Here is a 21,280-nt window from a genome sequence, read left to right as displayed (position 1 = left end):
AGAACAAAGATGACAGAATAGATCTCAATTGACCATTAACAAAACGGCAACTGGCAGAATACTTGCTGGTTTTCATTTCTGAGCTTAAAAAAGGGTAACAATCTCTAGCAAAAGAACGTTATTTAGGGAGATGAAAGACACATCTGCAGGGAAAAGAGCAGGAGATTGTAAAAGCTTTTAAAATCATACAGGAAACTGAGAAGCAAGTTAAATTGTTCAAGATCAATTTTGAAGAAATGTAAAATGTTCACATTTGATGAAACATTTTAGTGCTCAAACATGTAGAGCTACATTGGCTTACTATTAATTTTCTTAAGTAACCTAGATTGCTCAGGAACTAAATTAAATATCAGAATTAAAGGTTTATTTAACTTATTTAATTGTAATCATGAACATAAAATTAGCAGAGGACACTGACATATTTATAACTACTTCCTCAAAGGAAAGAAACAAACATTGCTTAGGTTTTTTGCTCAGTTTATTCTAATAGTTAAAACACTTACGACGTATTTTTTTTGCTAAATGAAGTCATTTAAAATATATAAAAGATGTTTACAGTTTGAAGGAACTTTGTGCGAAATATCTCACTGCCTGATGAAAGAGCTGGGTTCAAGTCCTAGTTTGGCCTCTTTCTAGTTGTGACCTTGATCAACTTATTCCTCCTCCCCATGCCTCAGCTTTCTCATCTGTAAAATGGGTGTAAGAATTCCCTTCTCATAAAATTGTGAGGATTTAATGAGATAATAGAGATAAAGGGGCTGGCATATGATAAGGTCTTGATACCCAAAAAAACCAAACCCAGTGCCGTTGAGTCAATTCCGACTCACAGCGACTCTATAAGACAGAGCAGAACTGCCCCAAAGAGTTTCCAAGGAGTGCCTGGCGGATTCGAACAGCCAACCCTTTGGTTAGCAGCTGTAGCACTTAACCACTATGCCACCAGGGTTTCCAAAGTCTTGATAGTATCAATTCTTGTTAATAATCGCTATTATTAATCCTTTAGCTATCTCTACAGCTTATGCTTATAGCTTATGCTTTTATAGGTAGTTTTTTTTAAAGGAGATGTTGAATTATAGAGTCTTTTTCCCCTATGTTAAATAATACCTCTAAATTAAATACTATTGTTGATAGCTGGGATCTAGTAAATATTTTCTATTTCTGTGTGAGACTTTAAAGATGCTCATTTTCTTTTGTGAATTATTAGAGCTCTCTCATTTCGTCCACAAAGTACACTATTAAGTACTAGTTAACTCAAAAAGGCTAAACAGAAATCTCTTCCAAAAGGGTAGAAAAGCAAAAAGGAATGGTCAATCTGTCACTCTGAGTGATATATTGCTGACCTCTGAATCTTTTGCAAGATTCTTCATAAAAAACAGGGCCTTCTGAAAAATCTGCATGTTTTCCACACACAAGCTATTTTTTTAACTCTTGGTCAGTTTCATCAGAGCTCCTACACTGGAAGGTCTCAAGGTACAAAGAGTTTGTTCAAAACAGATACTCTTGGATTTCTATCCTATATACCCATCCCAGGAAATCAAAACAGAGCGTTGAGGCTCCGAGTAGTCATTCAGAGAAAAAAAAAAAAATTCAAAGAGTATGTTCTTTGCAAGTGGCTTCCTAGTTTCCTTGTGGTATAAGCGTGCATGTGTGTTTATGTGTCCCATATATGAAGAGAATAAAATATCCAAAGATAAGCAGTAAAACAATTTTAACTGTTACTCAAAGAGAGCCAATACTTTTGTCCTATTACTACTTTCAATTCTAGCATCAAACCAAGAATTCCTATTTTTTTCCATGTTGTATTCACCAATGCCAAGCTTCTAAGAAACACACTTCTCAGAAGAGTTTAGGAAGAGACCCAGCCTCAGGAACCTTGATGGGGTCCAAAGATTATATTTGTGCTCCCTGCATTTCAAGCAATGGCTTTAATATGCATCCCCCTGGCTACCACAAGCAAGAACACCATATTTTGGCAACCTTTCCCTGAAATTAAACTTTATGGTGAATACCAGAAGGAAAAGACCACCAGGAGGGCAGATTCACACCTTGGCCCAGAGCCACACTGGCATGAAATGCCGCTTTTTAGAGGTGCAAATCTCTTTCATGCTCCCCTGGCCACTAGGAGGTCCTACGTAGGAATGGCCTGGGGAATCCAGAGGCTTTCCCAGGAAGAAGACTTGGGTCTGGATTCCCACCAAACATTCGTTTTAACTCTCCAGGGTTGAGCTTTGGTGATTCTAATTTAGCCTGGAAAAGATTTAATTTTAGCAAGACAGCCAAAGGGTTGATGGATGTGCCTAATGACAATGGTGGTCGGCCACTGATGAAATTAGAATGTCGGAACTGGTGCTTTATGGGCAAATGCTGTTTAGCATCAAGCACTACTAGCCATGAAGTGTGTGTGGGATTCTACCACCAATGACCATATCTATCTGGGCAGCTTGTGAGGGCATGCTGGATCCTGGCACATTCTGTAATTATGGATGTGAGTGACATCATCTATTATTGACAGAATTAGGGTCAGCACCTGTGCTTTTATTCAGTTCAGAAACACTGAACGTAAATTAAGACATCTTCAGAGTCTATAAGAAAGTTGACCATGTGTCATGCTTAATGTTCAATTTTGCATCTGTGATCTGGTGACTTTATTTGCCATTACTGGTATACATTGCAGGAAACCCTGGTGTCATAGTGGTTAAGAGCTACGTCTGCTAACCAAAAGGTTGGCCGTTCAAATCCGCCAGGTGCTCCTTGGAAACTCTATGGGGCAGTTCTACTCTGTCATATAGGGTCGCTATGAGTTGGAATCGACGGCAGTGGGTTTTTGGGTATACACTGGAATAAGAAGGCATTCCAGAAGAGCTGAATTGTTATATCCTTTATAAATATATATCTGGTGATTTCTAAGAGTGAGTGTGCAGGGAAGAAAGAAGAACCATTCTATTGGTTAATCTCATAAAATATTTAATGCTCTTCAATTTAAGAAACAAAGTATGACTGTCATTTAGGACGTTAGAAAAATTTCAGAACAAAGTCTCAAACAATAAACCAAACCAAGTAAGATCCCTAGCTCCCTGGAGCTTACATTTTATTACTGAAACAGGCACATACACAAATCATTAATAACAATAGCTACCATTTGTTGCATAAAAAAAAAATTAATTTTTTTATATGTATCCAACTTTGTTTGATGGGTTTTACATAATCTTAACTAAATCTAAACTTTAAAATACCCAATCATCTAGGTGCTATTACGATCTCCATTTTATAGATAAGAAAGAGAAATAGATGGGTTAAATAGCTTACTCAAAGTCACGAACTGGTTAAGTGGCAAAGCCAATTGAACCTAGGCTGTCTGGCACAAGAATCCAAACTATTTACCAGTACAGCTTCTCCAATTAAAGTATAAAAGAGTGCTCTTAAAAACAGAGGAAATAGTAAAGGTGGTACATGAACTGAATCTTGAAAATGAGTAAGATAGTGACACGGTGAAGGATGGTAAGCAGATGAATGTGACTGCAATACAAGGTGTAGAAGCAAAAAAGATTGGAAAAGTAGGGTGTGACCAGATTGTGGAGACCTTGATTGACAGGCTAAAGAATGTGGAGCTTTTTTTTTTTTTTTTTAAGGCATTGAGATGTCACAGAAAGCTTTTGTTAGCTAAGGAAAATGACATAGAATTACACTTGCAGGGATTCTGAAGGATAAAATGAAGGTGTGCTGGGAAAACCAGGAGTCAAGGGACTTATTATCTGGTCCACTCCCTTCCCCTCTTCCCAAGTATTGTCCTGAGAGGCAAGACACTAATGTCATCACGAAAACAAGGCACCGTACTCTAGGACTGCAAACAGTTTTCATTTTGCAAGCCAGCTCTCTCAAGTGATGTTCTAAAAAGGTCCCTAAGCTGTATCCAGGCTCAGGTACCAATGTTTTAATCACCTGGCAGTATCTGCCACCGTTGCAGGAAAAGGGGCATGCTGGCATGACTACAACACAGATGATCTTGAGGGCTATGTTGCTAAGCCTTCTTCTCCCCAAGTCTACTTTCTGTGAAGACTAACCACCCCACAACACCTTACCTTATGCCTTCCACTATCCAAAAAGATCGCTTCACAGTTATCTAATTCTACTCTGCCCGTTTCTAGTGCCTACAGTTCCACACACAGTCACAGTCTGTTTCGCAGAAATGCAACTGGTTTTGCTTACCCAGCTAAAGAGAATTTTGAGAACTAAGAAAAATTAAATGCTACAGGATCCACCATCCAGGAACACTTACTTTTTTTGCTCCTTGTTCTTCTTCCACACCATCTCCTATAACGACATACACCACTTTCCTTCCAAACCTCTGAATTATCCTCTCAAAACAGCTTTCCTTTCCTAGTGAACAAAAATAAATTATAAAATATCATAAATGTAAAGTTTGAGTAATCCCATACTAGAGCACAGGAAGTTGGTATAAAAAAATGCCTGCTTCTGATTCAACTCTCTCCCACTTGGGCAAATGTAGGAAAAGAACGCTTTCGTAGGTCATTAGGGTACTAAGTGGAATTGCACGATAAACTAAAAAAAAAAAAAAAAAGTAAATTAGCAAGTGGTTTTTGTCCCTTGGAAATTGACAATTCTAATACTCTTTTCCCTAGAACTCATTTATCATTAAATAATAGGATCCAGCCAATCACAGTCCAGCAGCTGGGAGAAAAGTTTCACTGGCAGTTGTCCTTCTTTTTCCCTCTGCAAGCTGAGACTAAACAAAGGCGTGTGGCTCTAGCAACGTATTTTAGCTTGATTTTAAAAATATCCGACTATATCAAACTCTGAAACTGATACCTGCACCAAAAACTATTGAGAATGATGAAAAATAACTGGAATGAATTTATCCCTCTGTTTTCAGGTTGGGATTCTATTCAAATAAAGACCCCCAGAGCCTAATATGTTCACCTGCCCTGTTCTCATAAAACGGCCCCTGAAATGTTAGGTAGTTTGGGGTCCTACTGAGAGATCATGCCTGTCTTACCCAGGCATCTAATGTTCAGTAAAACACTTCCCTAGAGGAAAACCGGGATACAGGTAACAGAGCACCTTTATCTGTCTATTATCTTTCCCATGTCATGACTTAGTTTGGGCTCTCGTGCTGGCTACACTGTGGGCACATCCTGGCGATTAATGCAGCCATTGTTTCTTCCTAGAGAAGAAACTGGTGTTCCAAGTCCTGGGCTGCCAATAGGGTCATTTTAATGGACAATGGGGACAGTTTATAGTTTTCAAATGGGAATGGCGAGCTGGGGCTGCATGTCTTTCAAAGACGGATCAGATATACACATGAACAAATTGCTTGTTTGCTTAAACAAATGTCTGCTTTATATTTGTATTTTGCACTAAAATCTCTAGTTTGCATCTGACAGAACGAAATTGGGCCAGCCTTATTCAAAAGATGCAATTTCAATGCTTCTTCAGTTGCCCACTAAACTGTGAAATATTAAATCACTTTACAAAACAAATACAAAGTATAGTTTTCACTGCAAAAATGGACAACCCAAAACTTAGATGTCATGAAACTGTTTTTTCCTCCTTACAGAGAAATGTGTAGGTATTTTAGCAAAGTTTCATTTTCCTGAAAAAAGGGAGGTAAAACTCTACGTTATGTAAAGGTGTAGCTCTGTTGGACCAAAAAAAAAAAAAAGTTTTTGTCCATTTATCATCTCCTAGCTTAGAGGCTTCATTGTGAACTTTGAGTCAGGTAGACGTTTTCCATAATCAAGGATTAAGAAAACGAAACTGATATTTAGATGCTATTTAGGAATCTTATATGAACCTTCCGTTTTGATGAATCCATTTTGTCTAGAAGAGCACAGAGTTCTAAATGATATACCAGTCATCTCCCCCTCCAGCTTGGGGATTCTGCCTACATCGAAAGTTCCAGGATTTTCTGCACTGGTCCCCAAATTATATCTCATTTGATGGAAAAATTAGCAATAACAAGGGGTTTCAATCTCTATTTTTCTTATTAAAAATATCATAAAACACGTTTCTACCACTGATTTTGAGATCATTTCTACCAGTACATATTTGAATTCTCATTTTTATTATGTACTGAAAAAAATAAAGTCCAGTATTATAAACAAAAAGGCCATTAAAAAAAAATACTGAATACCTACAGGGTTGTTATTGTAACTTCCTATTACCCTACTATTTTCAAATTACTGGGGATTGAAGTTCAATGCATATGACATGTAATGTGCTAGCTGGTGCTCTTCCCTCTGGAAAGTTAAGCACTAACCCTTTTTATACTATATGTGCCTTTCACAAACTGATAAACTTTTAACTGTGAATCCTGTCTACAAAATACAATATAATTCCTCTTTATCAACACAGATAAAAATAGGATTAACTGACTGAATATAAACTAAAATGTTATTTTTATGTAACGTGAAAATATATAAAAATTCTAGTTATAACAAGCTACTAGGAATTCTATTCTATTTGGTAAAACTGGTAACCAGTTGCCATCAAGTTGATTCTGACTCATAGCAACCCCATGTGTGTCAGAGTAGAACTGTGCTCTAGAGGGCTTTCAGTGGCTGATTTTTCAGACGTAGATGACCAGGCCTTTCTCCCAAGGTACCTCTGGGTGGACTTGAACCTTCAAACTTTAGGTTAGCAGCCGAGCATGCTAACCATTTGCACCACCCAGGGACTCCACTTCATATATACCTTTCTTTTTAAAAGTATTTTCCAGCATTCTGTTCTTGACCCTTCTTGGGAGCCATCAGTCATTCTCATTCTCCAGATACATATTTCTAGCTTGAGAGGGCTGTGCAAATACCACATAAGCTCTTCGAACTCAACATTTATAAGATCAAACTCTTAGCCTACCCATCAAGCCCGATATCCCAAATCAGTTAACAGTATCACTACTGACTGAATTGTGTTGGCCTTCTTCAGATTAAACATCAATTTATTCCTCCATTTCATTCAACAGATATTCATTGAGCACCTACTATGTGCTAGGCACTGTAGATACAATGGTGAGCAAGACAGACACACGCCATCCTCAAGGATATTACAGTCTAGTGGGAAGTCAGATTATGAACAAATAAAAAAAAATTTTTTTTTTTTTTAAATCACAGTTTGGTAAATACTTTGAAAGAAAAGTATAGGAAGCATAAAAGTGTGCCCAGATAGAGAGTCAGATCTACAAGGATCCTACTTTTGCTCCTCCCTCCCCTTTTAGATGTAGCTGAGTAGACAGAAAAAGCCTTCCCCCTACCTATGAGGACGCTCACCCGTCTTCCCCAGGGTTCAATAAAATAAGGTTCATTTTGTTAGTGTAACATATGAGGCCATTTATGACTAGCCCCAAGTCTACCTTGGCAGTTTCAGTTTCTCATGAACTCTGCACACTAGCCATCCAGGACCACTCATAGGTCCCTCAGCAAGAAACATTTTAGTTTCTCTGTGCCTTTGCCCACACTAGTCCAGCTACCTGGTCAACTCTTATTTACCCACCTCGAATGTCCTTTCTTTAGCTTCCACTGACACTTGCCTTCTACCTCCCCCTGGGTTAGAGTGATGGCTACCTCATTTATGTGCACATTCAAGCATTTATTTAGTAGTAAGAAATGAAAGGAATTTGGACTTAGGGATCAGGTAAACCTAGCCTGACTTTTAGCTTTACTAGCTATTGACTTGATTAAGTCTCTATGTTTTAGTTCCCTCATTGGTAAAATAGAAGGGTTGTGAAGATTGACTTTAATATGTAAAATGCTTCTAATTCTGGACATCTAGTCCTGATAAATTCTCATTTACATATTTCTTTATTATACTGGAAACCCTGGTGGCATACTAGTTAAGAGCTACAGCTGCTAACCAAAAGGCTGGCTGTTCAAATCCACCAGGCGCTCCTTTGAAACCCTATGGGGCAGTTCTGCTCTGTCCTATAGGGTCACTATGAGTCAGAATCGACTCAATGGCAACGGGTTTGGTTATTTTACTAGATTATAAAAAATAATCTTTTTTTTTTTTATAATCTAGATTATAGTTATTCATAAATCTGTTTTCCCTACTAGACAGTGAATTCCTTAAAGACAAGGGCCAAGTTTTCTTTTTATTCCTTCCTTGCAAAGTGCCTTCCATAGTAGAGCCTCAAATACTTGACTTAAATCACCCCTTTCTGTATCCTTTCTTTTCTACGTTAAGACCTTTATTCACACTCTGTGTAATGAACAACTTGATAGGATCTGTGCTTTACTCCTGGTGGTTCTGTGGTGTGATGGTGAGCACTCTGGACTCTGAATCCAGCAATCCAAGTTCCAGTCTTGGTGGAACCTTAGTGTTTCCTTTAAGTTTTGGAAACCCTGGTGGCGTAGTGGTTAAGTGCTACGGCTGCTAACCAAAGGGTTGGCAGTTTGAGTCCGCCAGGCTTTCCTTGGAAACTCTATGGGGCAGTTCTACTCTGTCCTATAGGGTCGCTATGAGTCGGAATCGACTCGACGGCACTGGGTTTTTTTTTTTCCTGGTGCTTTACTCATTTTTGTATCTCCAGGGGCTCTGTACGTGGCAGACCCTCAAATGATTATTAAATGAAAGGGCTTCATTGTAGGGTTCAGAGTAAATATTTTCACCTTAATTCATAGGGCATGCCTTTATTCTCATATTTAAGGTGCATTGTAGCTAGATATACATAACTACAAAAACTAAAGAATGAATGTGTGACTAAGTAGGTGAATATCCACAAAACATCAAACACCTATTTTCAATGACCCTTTCTTTAAAATAACCTAGTGGTCCTCACCTTTGGCTGCATCATATCAGAATCACCTGGGGAGCTTTTAAGACCCAATGCCTATGCTGCACACCCGACAAACTATATCAGTTCTTCTTGGGGTGGAACCCAAGCTCAGGGTTTTTGTTTTTTCCAAGCTCACCAGGGATTCTAATGTGTAGCCAAGGTTGAAAACCACTGAGCTGACTGACTTACCCATTTTGTGTCAGGCTCAAAGGCTGATTCAGCCTTGTAAATCAAAGTGTGGTCTGGGTTTCAGCCTCATCAGCATCACCTGTAGGCTTAGAAATGCAGAATCTCAGGTCCCACCCCAGACTTCTAAATCAGAATCTGTATTTTTACAAGACCCTCAGGGGATTTTTATGTCAACTATAGTTTGAGAAGCACTGACATAGACCACTGCTCAGGAATGTGATTTTATTTATCAAGTCTATCTTAGCTGGTAAAAATTTAAATGTTATTCAACAAAGAGAGAAGGATTATACAATCAATAAATACTTGGAGATTTTTCAAAGAAAAATCTCCCCACTCTTACGGTTCTAATTCAGGCTCACATACTGCACATGAAGACTGATACAATTGCTCAAACGCTGGCACTTCTCTCTGTGCCTTTCCATAACTCAGCAACATTTACTAGAAACCAAAAAAACCAAGCCCGTTATCGTATGGCCCAATAAATCTTCCTAAAACGTAACTACCTTTAAATAACACCCCCTGCTCAAAAGCCTTCATTGGTTCCCTCCTCTTACTGACATGAAAGCCTGAATCCTTCCCTGGTTCATTCAAACACCACTTCTTGACTCTCACAGAGTCCCTGCGTGGTATATAAATGGTGAAAGGTCTTAATTGCTAACCAAGACGTTAGAGGTTCAACTCCACCCAAAGGTACCTTGAAAGAAAGGTCTGGCAATCTACTTCTGAAAAATCAGCCATTGAAAATCCTATGGAGCACAGTTCTACTCTGACACACATGGGGTCACTATGAGTTGGAAATCTACTCAACAGCAATTGGTTAACTGGTTTCTTGACCCTCAAAGGACTCTACAACACCACACTTAGTTCTGAGTTTGTTCTGTCTGGGTTTATAAGTCTAACTAAACTTTGTACTAGTCTTTTTTCCCCTATTATGTTTCCATCTTACAAGAAGCTACATTTTTTTTATACTTGTAACAAAATGGGAGCTTAATTGTTTATACATGTTAATTAAGCAACAACAGAAAAACAGTTCCAGTAATAATAAAGTGGCTATTAGAGTTGTTTTGTTTCTGTTTTGTGTAGCTCTAGCCTGCTGCTTGTTTTAGCTTACAAAATAAGATACATTTTGGTTAATACTCTTAAAGCAATAAAAATAATTCAAAATTGATGCTAAGTGGACTGCAGCTTAAATACACAGGTCTTACTATTAACCAGTAAAGTAAAACTTTAGGATAAAACAACGTGGAACCACATAGATTATGCATTGTATTTCTATTGATGTTGAAAGTCAATTTTGAAAATAAATTGGTTAAATTATTCTTCTAGTTTGATTAGCATTAAGAAAAAAAAGTCTCTTTACTGACTTTCATTTTTTACTAGGCCAAAGGAGTAGAGTTGATTTAAAAAAAAAAAAAAAAAAAAGCTCACCTATTTTAGTTGCACTGTAAATATTTTCTATTGGAAATACAATTCCTAATCCATATAGCAGAACTTTCGCCAACGCTGGGATGAGCTGAGTAGTTGTTACTAAAATATTCACACAGTTTGTCCTATGAGAACAGAAAGAAAAAAGAAAAGACTGTTGAAAAATAAATCTCCAAAAGGAAAGAGCATGAGCAAGCCCGCTTTCCAGCACGGGCGTGCTGAGTACCTTTGGGAAGCCTCACCGGGAGTGGATGAGCGTGAGTGCCTTCAAGGCCAGCGTCAACCAAGAGTCCGTCAGGGCTTCAATCTCTGCCCTCAACTGCAACCAGGCTTCTCTTTTGGCGGGGCCCAGTAGACCTGTGGATTTAAAAGAATTTGGTGAATTCCTTCCTACTCAACGTGTCTCTTTGACTTTATAAATAATACACATTTACTACTACTGCTAATGACACCCTTAAGCTTCAAAGTATGCAGAGTTATTTTCCATTCTTTTAACAAATATTTATTACGGCCAAAAAAACCAAAAAACAAAAAACAGTTGCCATCGAGTCACTTAACTGTGGCTCACAGTGATCCCATGTGTGTCAGAGTAACTGTGCTCCATTGGGTTTTCAACGGCTGATTTTTTGGAAGTAGGTCATCATGCCTTTCTTCCAAGGTGCTTCTGGGTGGACTCAAACCTCCAACCTTATGGTTAGCAGCCAAGCACGTTAATCATTTTACCACCCAGAGACTATTTAGTACTGTAGAGAGCATCTATCAGTTTTTGCATTCCTAGTATACTCTCTTTTGGTTATAAACTCATCTCTTCTCTGCGGGCAGCTTATTCTTCCCAATTTCTGCAGAGCATGTAGTTTGGGCAGAGCCAACCAGATCTTCCCCCGCCCCCATTCCCAGGGTAGGCATTTGACCTTGTTTGGTCAATGAAAGTCATCTTGGAACTTTTGCTGAATGTATTGGGAAAGATATTCTTTATTTCCTCACCTACATTGCTAAAAGGAGCCCCAGTGGCGCACTAGTTAAGCATTTTGCTGCTAACCGAAAGGTCGGAGGTTTGAACCCACCAGCTGCTCCGTGGGAGAAAGATGTGGCAATCTGCTTCCATAAAGATTTACACTTTTGGAAACCCTGTGGGAGCAGTTCTTCTCTGTTCCATAGGGTTACTATGAATCAGAATCAACTGGACAGCAACAAATTGTAGCATGTTGCTAAACTCATAGACCATAAACCTGAAGCTACTGTTGGTAATCTCTGTCACATTTTGGGAGGATATGACCTACACTGACTCTGACCCAAAGGAAGCATAGGCAAGAGATTACTACCGGTGGTATCATTTGAGCATATGGATTTAGCCGTGTCTGAAAGCAACAAACACCCTGCCCCCCAAAACAAGGCCACACCTGAACTTTTCATTGTTAAGTCAATAATTCCCTTTTATGAAAAATCCATTTTCAATTACAGTCAAGAGTCCTAACTAATTCAACCACCTCCAGTAGAAGGATCTTTATAACCCATCTCATGAATGAGGCAAGGGTTGTTAATCCCACTTCATTTTTAGGATAATTGAATGTCAGAGAGGTTAAGAAACTTGCTCAAGGTCACTTGTTACTGTTAAGTAATAAAGGCAAGGCCCGTCTAGACTAGCCAGGGCCAACTGGCTCTCCGATACTTCTGTCACTAAATCATAGCAGGACAATTACTGTTAGATGCAATGCTCTAGAAAAGCTGTTATATCTAATCAAGTGTGGAGCAAAAGTGTGTGGTCCTTTTCGACTCTTCTCTAGACTGTCTTGACTAGCCCACTAAGGTAGCGGTGATAGTCACTTGCCTCCGACATTGTTTTTGTAGGTGTTGTAGATCTCTTTTACTCGTCTGTAGCGGAAGGCCAACTTCCTCATCCAGTCCACACCACCCCGCACACCAGTTGCTAAGCATAAATTAGCACTGGTTGCTGCAGCAGGAAAGCCATCTGTTCCAAAGTTATATGTGCTATTTAGATGCAAGAAAAGCCCAAAGTTAACCAAACAGAAAGTTTGTATTAATGGGTTTAGCATTTAGACTATCAAATGGGGGGCAACGTGGCTCACCTTAGGTCTTGTCCGTTATCATCTGAAGAGACGTCGTCTATATGAACTTGGTCACATTCCTAAAATGGAATAAAAAACATGATACGTGTTACTAAAAAAAAAAAAAAAAAAAAAATTTTTTTAAACCACACACGGCTACTTAAAAAAAAAAAAAGCAACCACACACAGCTACTTAAACGAAAACAACTTTAATTGGAATATTTTTCAACTCTGCCCATCAGTAGGCAGCAGTCTTGTTAAATCGACACTTTTTACCGTCATAAATACAAAATTCTTCTTTAATGTAAGAAATAAGCAATGTTATCAACAACTACTGTTATTCGGCATTCAAATAACACAGTTTTGTGTTTAGAAAGGAAAGTGATTGAAAACAATTAGCATGTGTGTTCCATAAACCTCAGGTACCTTAAGACACCATGCTGCTCAAAGCTGATTCAGTCAATGCCGAGGCATAACTGAAACCAGACATTTGGGTAAATGTAACATGCTAGAAAAATTAAACCTGATGCTAACTGCCAATGAAATTATGACCTCTGATTGCCGTTGAGCCACACACCAACACAGCCTGAGGCCAGCGCGCTGAGGAGCCCAGACAAAAAATCTGTTACTGGTTTGCCATTTATTTGAGAGATGTGAGTTTTATATTCTCTCTCACACACACTTGCTTGCTCACTCTCTCTCTGAGGAAAAAAGAATGGAAGACCGCAAAACTTAAATAAAAACAAGCAAACTGTGCTGTCTTTTTTAACGCTAATGCCTGTTTTGCTATTACTACATATTCATATTAAATCATTAGATTTATCAGCTTACTGTACAATATTGTTACGTTGAACAGACTTGAATTTTAAATCCTAACCAGAGTGGAAACTGTTTAGACAGGAGGTCCTAATGTCAGGGTAAGGCCCTATTGGAAAGAGTTAACATTTATGCACCTGTTTGTGTACATAAGCCCTCATACACCTTACTCCCAGCTGTATCTTCAGCCTGCAGCAGAGTTGTGGGAGGAGTAGGCACTCAATAAATATTTGCTGAATGAATGAAAGCATGCTAACTTGGAGATAGGCAAGGTCTCCAGTACAAGAACAAGGAACTCCACTTGGCATGCTGTAGTGTTTCAGTCATTGTTCCTCTCTTTGCAGTCAGGCTCCAAACACCCCAGACATTTTTATTATATTGTATTTATTTCCTGTAACGTTTTAGTTAAAAAAAAAAATTCTAAGCACCTTGTATATTAAAAGGTTCTTCTGACAAAATTCCTGGTCAAGTTTCGGGTATAGTTAATTTTACAAAATCTAGTCGATCCTTATACTACCTAACACTTAACTTGGTAACAAAGATGACATGTTAAAACACGACAGTAATAGAACGTATGTTTTTATGTTGCCGGTTCCTCCTGAACAAATTCTTTTCTCTCCATGGATTTGTGAGAAGGGAGCAGGAGATAGAAGTGGAAAGAAACTCAAACCAGCTGTTCCTTCCTTAACAGAATTAAAATCGTGACCCCCAACCTCTTTTCTAAAGCATCTACTTTCCAGCCAACCCTCTCCCAGCAAGCAGCAAGTTCCAAGAAGGAAAAGACTTTGACCTTGTAACCCTCTCCTCCTCTCCTGAGGTCCATAACCTCAGATAAGAAAAAAGGAAAACCAAGTCTAGGAGCCCTCACATGCCGACTGTGAATTTAACATTTTAAAAACAGGTCATTATTTGAAAACATTGTTGGGAACTTCTCAGTCATTAATTTAATCTTACTTCAGAAGATGGGCTGATGGCTGCTTGTGTTTTCAACCATCTCTTCTAATTTTAAAGAGTTATGAAACCGTGAGTAGAAATGCCCTGTATCTAAACTGAAATACCATTTTTAAGTTGGTAAACTGCCAGTTTTTTAAGGGTTGCTTGATTAGTGTACAGAATTAAAAAAAAAAAAAAAGCCATGGTGTCAAGATGGAGAAATTTCTGTCTAGGGAGAAGGAACAGAGAGATGGAAGGAGTAGAGGAACTTGAAGAGGAAAAGATATGTTAATGAGAATTTAACTCTAGGAATCAAAGCTGACCTAAAATTACATGGTTAACTCTTGGTGTGGGAAGAATTCTTTGGAAAAAGCAGGGTGTTAAGATGCTTTTCTTAACCTAATTTAGCTGTAAATCTCCATTATCGATGGGGAAGTCGGTTATCTCCTAATGACTGGTAATGACTCCATTACTGCTATTGTTCTTTGACATCCTGTATTTGCTTTCTCCTGCTAGCTTAAGACTTTTTGTTCCCAGGCAGAGTCCCTCATTTGAAGTATTGTTCAAGATCTTGGTTAGCTCTAATTAAGTGTCAATACCTTCAAGCTTTTACCTGCAGATACGAAACTCATTTCACAGCGATTTCATTAAAGTTTGCTGTGGTGACTAGCAAGGAAACCCTCATTCTTTGTCAGAAAAAAAAAAAAAAATTCTAGAACTCTTTTAATGAGACCAGATTAAAAAAAATCAAGACCATTTTTTAAAGAGCCAAACTAGTACCTTCAGGAACAAACAAAATATCATTAAAATGTCTACGTAAACTGTGTTTATGGAGTTGAACGAACAATAGAAAAATACTATATCACACAAACTTCAAGTATATAAAATACATACTAAGATTTCATTAACTGTAAGCCTTTGTATGAGCTTCAAATAATAGTACAAATGCCTTGGGAAATAGACAGGGCTTTTTAATTTTAAATTTAAAAATTTTAATAAGAAACTATAATATTACTATCTCCATGCTTACCTGTTATAAATTTTCATTCCTAAAAGAATGGCAGATACTAAAGATATAAAATATCATTTCACGGCAGAGACAAGTAATGTGTTAACTTGCTCTGTGTGTATTCATTCTGAAATTAGAAACTACAGTGACCTTCATTCAGATACCCTGAAATTCAGGGTTCCTAGGGGTGAACACCCCTTCTCTCACTTTTCAGAAGCCATCTAGCTCTTTGTTTGCTGTCTTAAGAGCCTGATTTTAGGTTTTTATTTATGCTTGCTGGTCTTGGCTGGTTTTTGAATTTTCAAATTTGCTCCAAGACCAGAAAATCAGATACCTGGGCCTGATTTAAGAGGTCTTGGCTTTAAAGCAGAAGCGGCTCCAGTCCCACATTAAAACAACAACGGTAACCAAGTTTAAAACCCCATGGAAAGAATCTATAAACACAGAAGACAAGAATGGAAGCTTAATGTCTCCCGAGGTGACAAAATATATTCCTAAAATCCCCAATTTGGTGCTTAACACACAGACTGCGGGACATAGAGAGTTCCGTGAGAAAACAAGTTTTTATTCCCAAAACAGACTGAATGTGCTGACGATGTGCTTTTAATATAAACATCCAAAATGGATGTGATCGGGCTTTTGAGAAGTTGCAATCATTACTGAATCCAAGTTTTGAGACAACATTCATGCTTCTAGGGGCCATAAACAGTTGAGCCACCTTAGCGCATTTTATGCAGTAATCTGTTCTACTGGGGCTCCAGATACCCAAGTGATCTCTACCATGTTTGGGTGTCCTGCCTGAGGTCGCACTGGGGGCAAAGGTAGCGGTTCCAAGGATGCCTAATAGATTTTGCACTCATACTCAGCTGGCCAGCTGGTGCCTCTGCTTAGAAAGCTGGCCATTTATTCATTCATATATTGGGCTACTTATTAAGGGGCTAGTGTGTTCTTAGCCCACCACCCATCTGTTTGTTAGTCGTACTTGGTGCCTAGTGTGTTGCTGTGATGCTAGAAGCTAAACCACCAGTACTTCAAAACCAGCAGGGTCACCCACGGTGAGCAAGTTATAGCAGAACTTCCAGACGAAGACTAGGAAAAAAGACCTGATGATCTACTTCTGAAAATTAGTCAATAAGAACCTTAGGGACACAATAGAATACTGTCTGATATAGTGCTGGAAGATGAGCCCTCCCCAGTTGGAAGGTACTCGAACATATCAACAATCATGAAGATGGTGCAGGACTGGGCAACATTTTATTGTTATTTATAAGGTCATCATGAGTGAGGTAGAGCTGACTCAACAACAACTAAAAACAAATGTTCTAGGCGCAGTGTTTAATACCACAGACAAAAAACCTTACCATCTTGGATCTAACATTCTAGAGGGGAAGACACACAAACAAGAAAATATGTAAAATAGAAGGTATGTTAGTGATAAGTGCTCAGGAGAGAAAATAAAGCATGTTGGGGACGGGGAGGATACAAAATGCCACGTGGCAAAGAAAAGGGCAGGTTCAAAGGCCCTGAGGCAGAAGGATGCTGGTGTGATGGAGGATGGGGCAGGAGGGGGAAGCAAGGTGGAGAGTCTAGGACCATTGTGTCACAGCAAGGAACTGCTCTTGCCAGGGAAGCTAGTGGTCAAGTTATTTGCCATGCACTCAAGACACTTAAAGTTTATCTGGAAAGACAGAAGTTAATGAGCTAAATATACATTTGATAAATTAACTGCAATTGTGGTAAAATGCCACAGAGCTGGAATCCAAATGAGCTCTACCTTCTTCTTGCTGAATGGCCGAAATTTATTTGGTACAAGCAGGTTGCAGAGGTCTGAAGAAAGAACTGAAATTATACTTTGCTAGGTCTGGGAGAGGCAGCACAGCCCACTGTTTATTCTTCTCTCTTTTGTGATGAAATGTGATTAGAACAATCAAACAAACAAACAGATCAACTGGAGATTGCTAGAGAGGGTTCATAATCACTGAGCAGTGGGAACAGGAACAAAATGGCTTTTGGCTCTGAGTTGCCAACCCTGGACTCTACCGTAGAATTTTCTTTTTCTTTCTGAGGCAGGGAGAGGAAGGGGGAGTGGGCAGTGAATGGAAATACCCAGCAATTTAGAGACACAAAGGAACACAGTGGAGTCAGCGAGCATGCCCCAAAAGCCTTTTGAAGATCCATTTCTGTCACCTCCCAAACTCATGATGCAGTTTGGAACTGGCATGGGAGAACTGGTACAGAAGCTGGAAGGTGACCGAGAAGTAGGAAAAGAGTTATTTTTTGTTAATGTCTTTGCAAAAGGACGTCAACATCGGCAACATTTTTGCAAAAAGGCTTGTAACAAGTCAAGAGTGAAGGAATATATAATTATAATATTTACATTTAACCAATTCTTACACATATTTGCATAGCACAAATAGACTCAAGGGAAGAGTCTGGGCCCGCACTATGGAAAGTCTTACAATTAATGACCAAACTTACATATTGCTAACGCACCTGCCCCCACTGTTACCATTCTGAAGGTAGTCCCTCACTTTTGAAAAGTCCTAAAGCAGCAGGAGTCAGCCCTGGGTGGTGCCAACGGTGAACACGCTCAGCTGACAGCTGAAAGACTGGCAGTTTGAGTCCGCCCAGACGTGCCTTGATAGAAAGGCCCGGTGTGATCTACTTAGAAAAAATTAGTCAATGAAAAGTCTATGGAGCATGGTTCTACTCTGACCCATATGGGATCGCCATGAGTCAGAACTAACGGTGACTGGGTCTTCCATGCAGGAGACCTGGGTTTAGATTTCTGGCCAATACACCTCAGCCACCATCTGTCTGTCAGTGGAGGCTCCTGTGTTGCTATGGGCTTCAGTGGGGCCCAATGGTCTGATCATCAGTTTCCTTCTTCTGTGCCTGGGGTCACCATGAGTTGGGGGGCTGATTCAAGGGCAGATCACAAGAACAACAACAGCAGCAAATTACCAGGGATGCACCACCTTTTGACACTTGCTTAGCAAAGGGTTGTGTACTGATCCTTTGTATCCCTTATACAGTACCGTATATCCCTCCTTTGCCCAAAGCAACTGTAAACTACTCCTGTGTAAGTAAGATGATTTCTTACACTTCTGGGGAGCTTCCACAGAAGCAGGCACGCCGTTTCTCTCGCTCACACAGACTCCCACCTCTTGCTAAGCTGAATTAGTGTTATCTACTTACGGTGAGAATGAAATAGCATTTAACGTTACAATCTTTTACACATAAGACAAACTAAGGTTCTACAAAGTTAGAAACCCTGTGCAGGGTAAGTGCTGAGACACCCAAGTCTTCTGACTCCTGATTGACTGTCTCTTTAATTCCACACCATATACAACAGCTCACTCTGCGTGCTAGTCATGACGTAGGTCCTTTGAGGATCGTCCACTGTTTGGAGCTTAGTGGGCTCTAGCCCTGGCATGTTGGCTCCCCTTCGTCTGCCCTACTCCTATCTGTATTCAGCGTTTGTGACCATGGCTTCCTGCCCCAGCCCTCAGCTTTGATGTGAGTCCTCCACCCTCCAGTATAAGCCACAACCCTGCATCTGATTACCAGACCTTTACATGACTACTGGCAGCTCAGAGAGGTCAAACATCCTGGAAGGAGAGCCACTGTGGTCATCGGGTCCTAGCCAGGGGTGGGTGGAGGGTCCAGAGCCCAACTGGAGGTGGTGAGGACGCAAGCTTGAGCATGTGACTGACACAGAGGGTCCTTAAGAGGCTTGAAGCCCAGGAACATGGACTAGGCCAGAGCCGTGGTCGTGAGGGAGCTGAACTAGGGCAGGTGGCAATGATTAGAGGTGCAGCATTGAGCCCACAGGTGCTCTAACACGACAGCCTACTACAACCACCTTTCAGATAAATACCTCAAACCAAACAGCCAGAGTTTACCCTCACCTGGCTTCCCTTTATGTTACATGGCCTGTGCTTCCCAGAGGAGGAAGATAAATAAAACTAGCAAGCTTTGGTTACTACTAGCCCTCAGCTCACAGACATCTAACTGCTCACGGTGCTGGACTATAAAATGCTCACACGACTGGTTGGGGAAAAACTGCCAAGACATGAAACCGTTGAATACCAGTTTGGGTGTGAGGAGGATGAAGCAAGCCCCATGGGGTGCAATCTCCCAGCCATGGGCAAACATACACTCCCATTTAGAATGCTGGCTGCAGTGTTATTCTGCCTTTTTGGTCCCTTCTGTCATTATTCTTGGCACTGTGACTCAAGCTGACCTTTTTCTGATCCATCATCATCGCTGGCCTTCCAGGGCTGGGCCACAGACATGCTTTTTTGGACCAAGCCCCAAGAATAACTCAGATTTTGTACAGGGGCTCATATGCAAAATATTAAGTGATGGCAGAATTTTTCTGCAAATATTTATTCTGCTTTGATACCGTAATGGTTGTACTTTCCCCCCAAGCCTTTCAGTTGTACCATAATTATGTAAAAATACACCATACTATTCAAGTTAGTGGAGGAAAATTAATAAAAAGAATTAAGACAGCTGCAATGAGTTCTATTATCTGTGCCAAGTACAGTGACGTAATAGCCAGCACATTGGTGCCTTAAAACTCTGAACATGAAACTAAAAACACAAACTCATAGTAAATCTGAAGTCTCTGGGTAAACAGACTCTAAGAAGACTCTGTGAAAGTTTGCATGTTATGAAAGGGAACAATCTGAAAATGTTTCAAACGTGTTTTTGGAGAGGCTGAGTCACACAAGCGCAGTTTTTGCTGACCGAGGCTATCTTTGCTCCATTTTCCAAATTTACCATGAGAAAACTAACATCATACTGCCAACTAATTGTTTCAATACCCTCCTTTACAAAGTGAAAAAATGGAAAAGAAAAAGAGTCACTTGAGAACTGGCTATTTTCATCGTGTCTTTACATCAGTGGGCCTATTGAGACTGCTGGAGTTGGCCCAGGCAGGGGAAGTGATCTTTGTCCTCTGTCCCCTCGTGTCTGTCATTAGGCAATTATGTCCACCGTTCTAACCTCCCCATTGACCAAGAGAGATATCGCTCGATACCTTTGACATCTACAGGTCATTAAAGTATTCCTCTTATTTAGAAACATGAAAATAATTACAGACTACAGGGATATTTCCAGTATATTAATACAAATTACTGAAAGCTTTGACAAGTGATATGCATTACTTAAAATAAATAAATAAATAAACAAGACACATACTCTCTTATGGACCTACCCACATTACCCTCTTCATCTTACAGAAAATCTTAGTATAGTTGACATTACAGGGTGACCAGTGTTTGAGTGACAGGGCTTTTAAGGGAGTGGTTTCCACAGTGGCTTTTGGAAATAATTTCTGACTCCCTTAATATTTTATAACTTCTTTTGAAAAATAAGACCAAAAGGGCCATTCCTAGTGCTTCTCTATGATTCAGAAGTCCTCGTGGGAAAATAGGAAGAAGGCCTGGTGATCTACTTCCAACAATCAGCCAGCGAGAAGCCTATGGATCACGATGGGCCAATCTACAACAGATCACGGGGATAATGCAGGAACGGGCAGTGTTTTGTTCCACCACGAATCTGGGGCTAACTCGGAAGGAACTAACAGCAAGGAGGGAAAAAGGTGGTCAGGGAAGAAGCAATTGATGGGAAAGCACTGAAGAGCCCTGCTTTTAATTAACTGACAATTAGTTTTGGCATGTCAAGTCCACTCTCTGTTGTTAAGAACCTCTGCTCGTGAATTAGTAAATTTGCAGAAGCCAGGTTTTTACTTGCATATTTCTTTCCATAAAAAGAAGACTGTCCAATCAACGTACTGTGTATTTACACTTAGTGACACGGAATGATATGAGTCTGCATTTTGTAAAGATGCATCCAAGCCCTCACTGCAACTGAAATAGATGGCCTAAGCTGCCGAAGGGCTGCTGCGCAGTGCTCTGCCATCACCGGGACATCCCTGAGCCTGCGGGACCCTCCGTGTGAAAAGGGAGGGTGGGTGGTTCACAGCCTCGCACTGGCAGGACCTGTCATCCCTGTCTGGTGTGCACTTGGTGACCTTCACATTTC

General features: G+C 39.9%; 1 protein-coding gene across 9 annotated transcripts in view; it reads right to left on the bottom strand.

The window, feature by feature from the left end:
• EYA1 (EYA transcriptional coactivator and phosphatase 1) overlaps positions 1–21,280 on the bottom strand; it is a 438,130-nt gene that overhangs the window by 9,081 nt on the left and 407,769 nt on the right. For all 9 annotated transcript variants that reach the window (XM_049853553.1, XM_049853551.1, XM_049853550.1 and 6 more), the window contains 5 exons: positions 12,490–12,548; positions 12,231–12,391; positions 10,645–10,759; positions 10,406–10,527; positions 4,277–4,377 (listed from right to left, as the gene is read on the bottom strand). In XM_049853553.1, coding sequence (XP_049709510.1) covers positions 4,277–4,377; positions 10,406–10,527; positions 10,645–10,759; positions 12,231–12,391; positions 12,490–12,548 — 558 coding nt within the window. The remainder of the gene's footprint in view (positions 1–4,276; positions 4,378–10,405; positions 10,528–10,644; positions 10,760–12,230; positions 12,392–12,489; positions 12,549–21,280) is intronic.

This window comes from Elephas maximus, chromosome 15, assembly GCF_024166365.1.
Source record: "Elephas maximus indicus isolate mEleMax1 chromosome 15, mEleMax1 primary haplotype, whole genome shotgun sequence".
NCBI lineage: Eukaryota > Metazoa > Chordata > Mammalia > Proboscidea > Elephantidae > Elephas > Elephas maximus.
The sequence above is the reverse complement of the archived record's forward strand: the minus strand, read 5'-3'. Positions and strand labels throughout refer to the sequence as shown.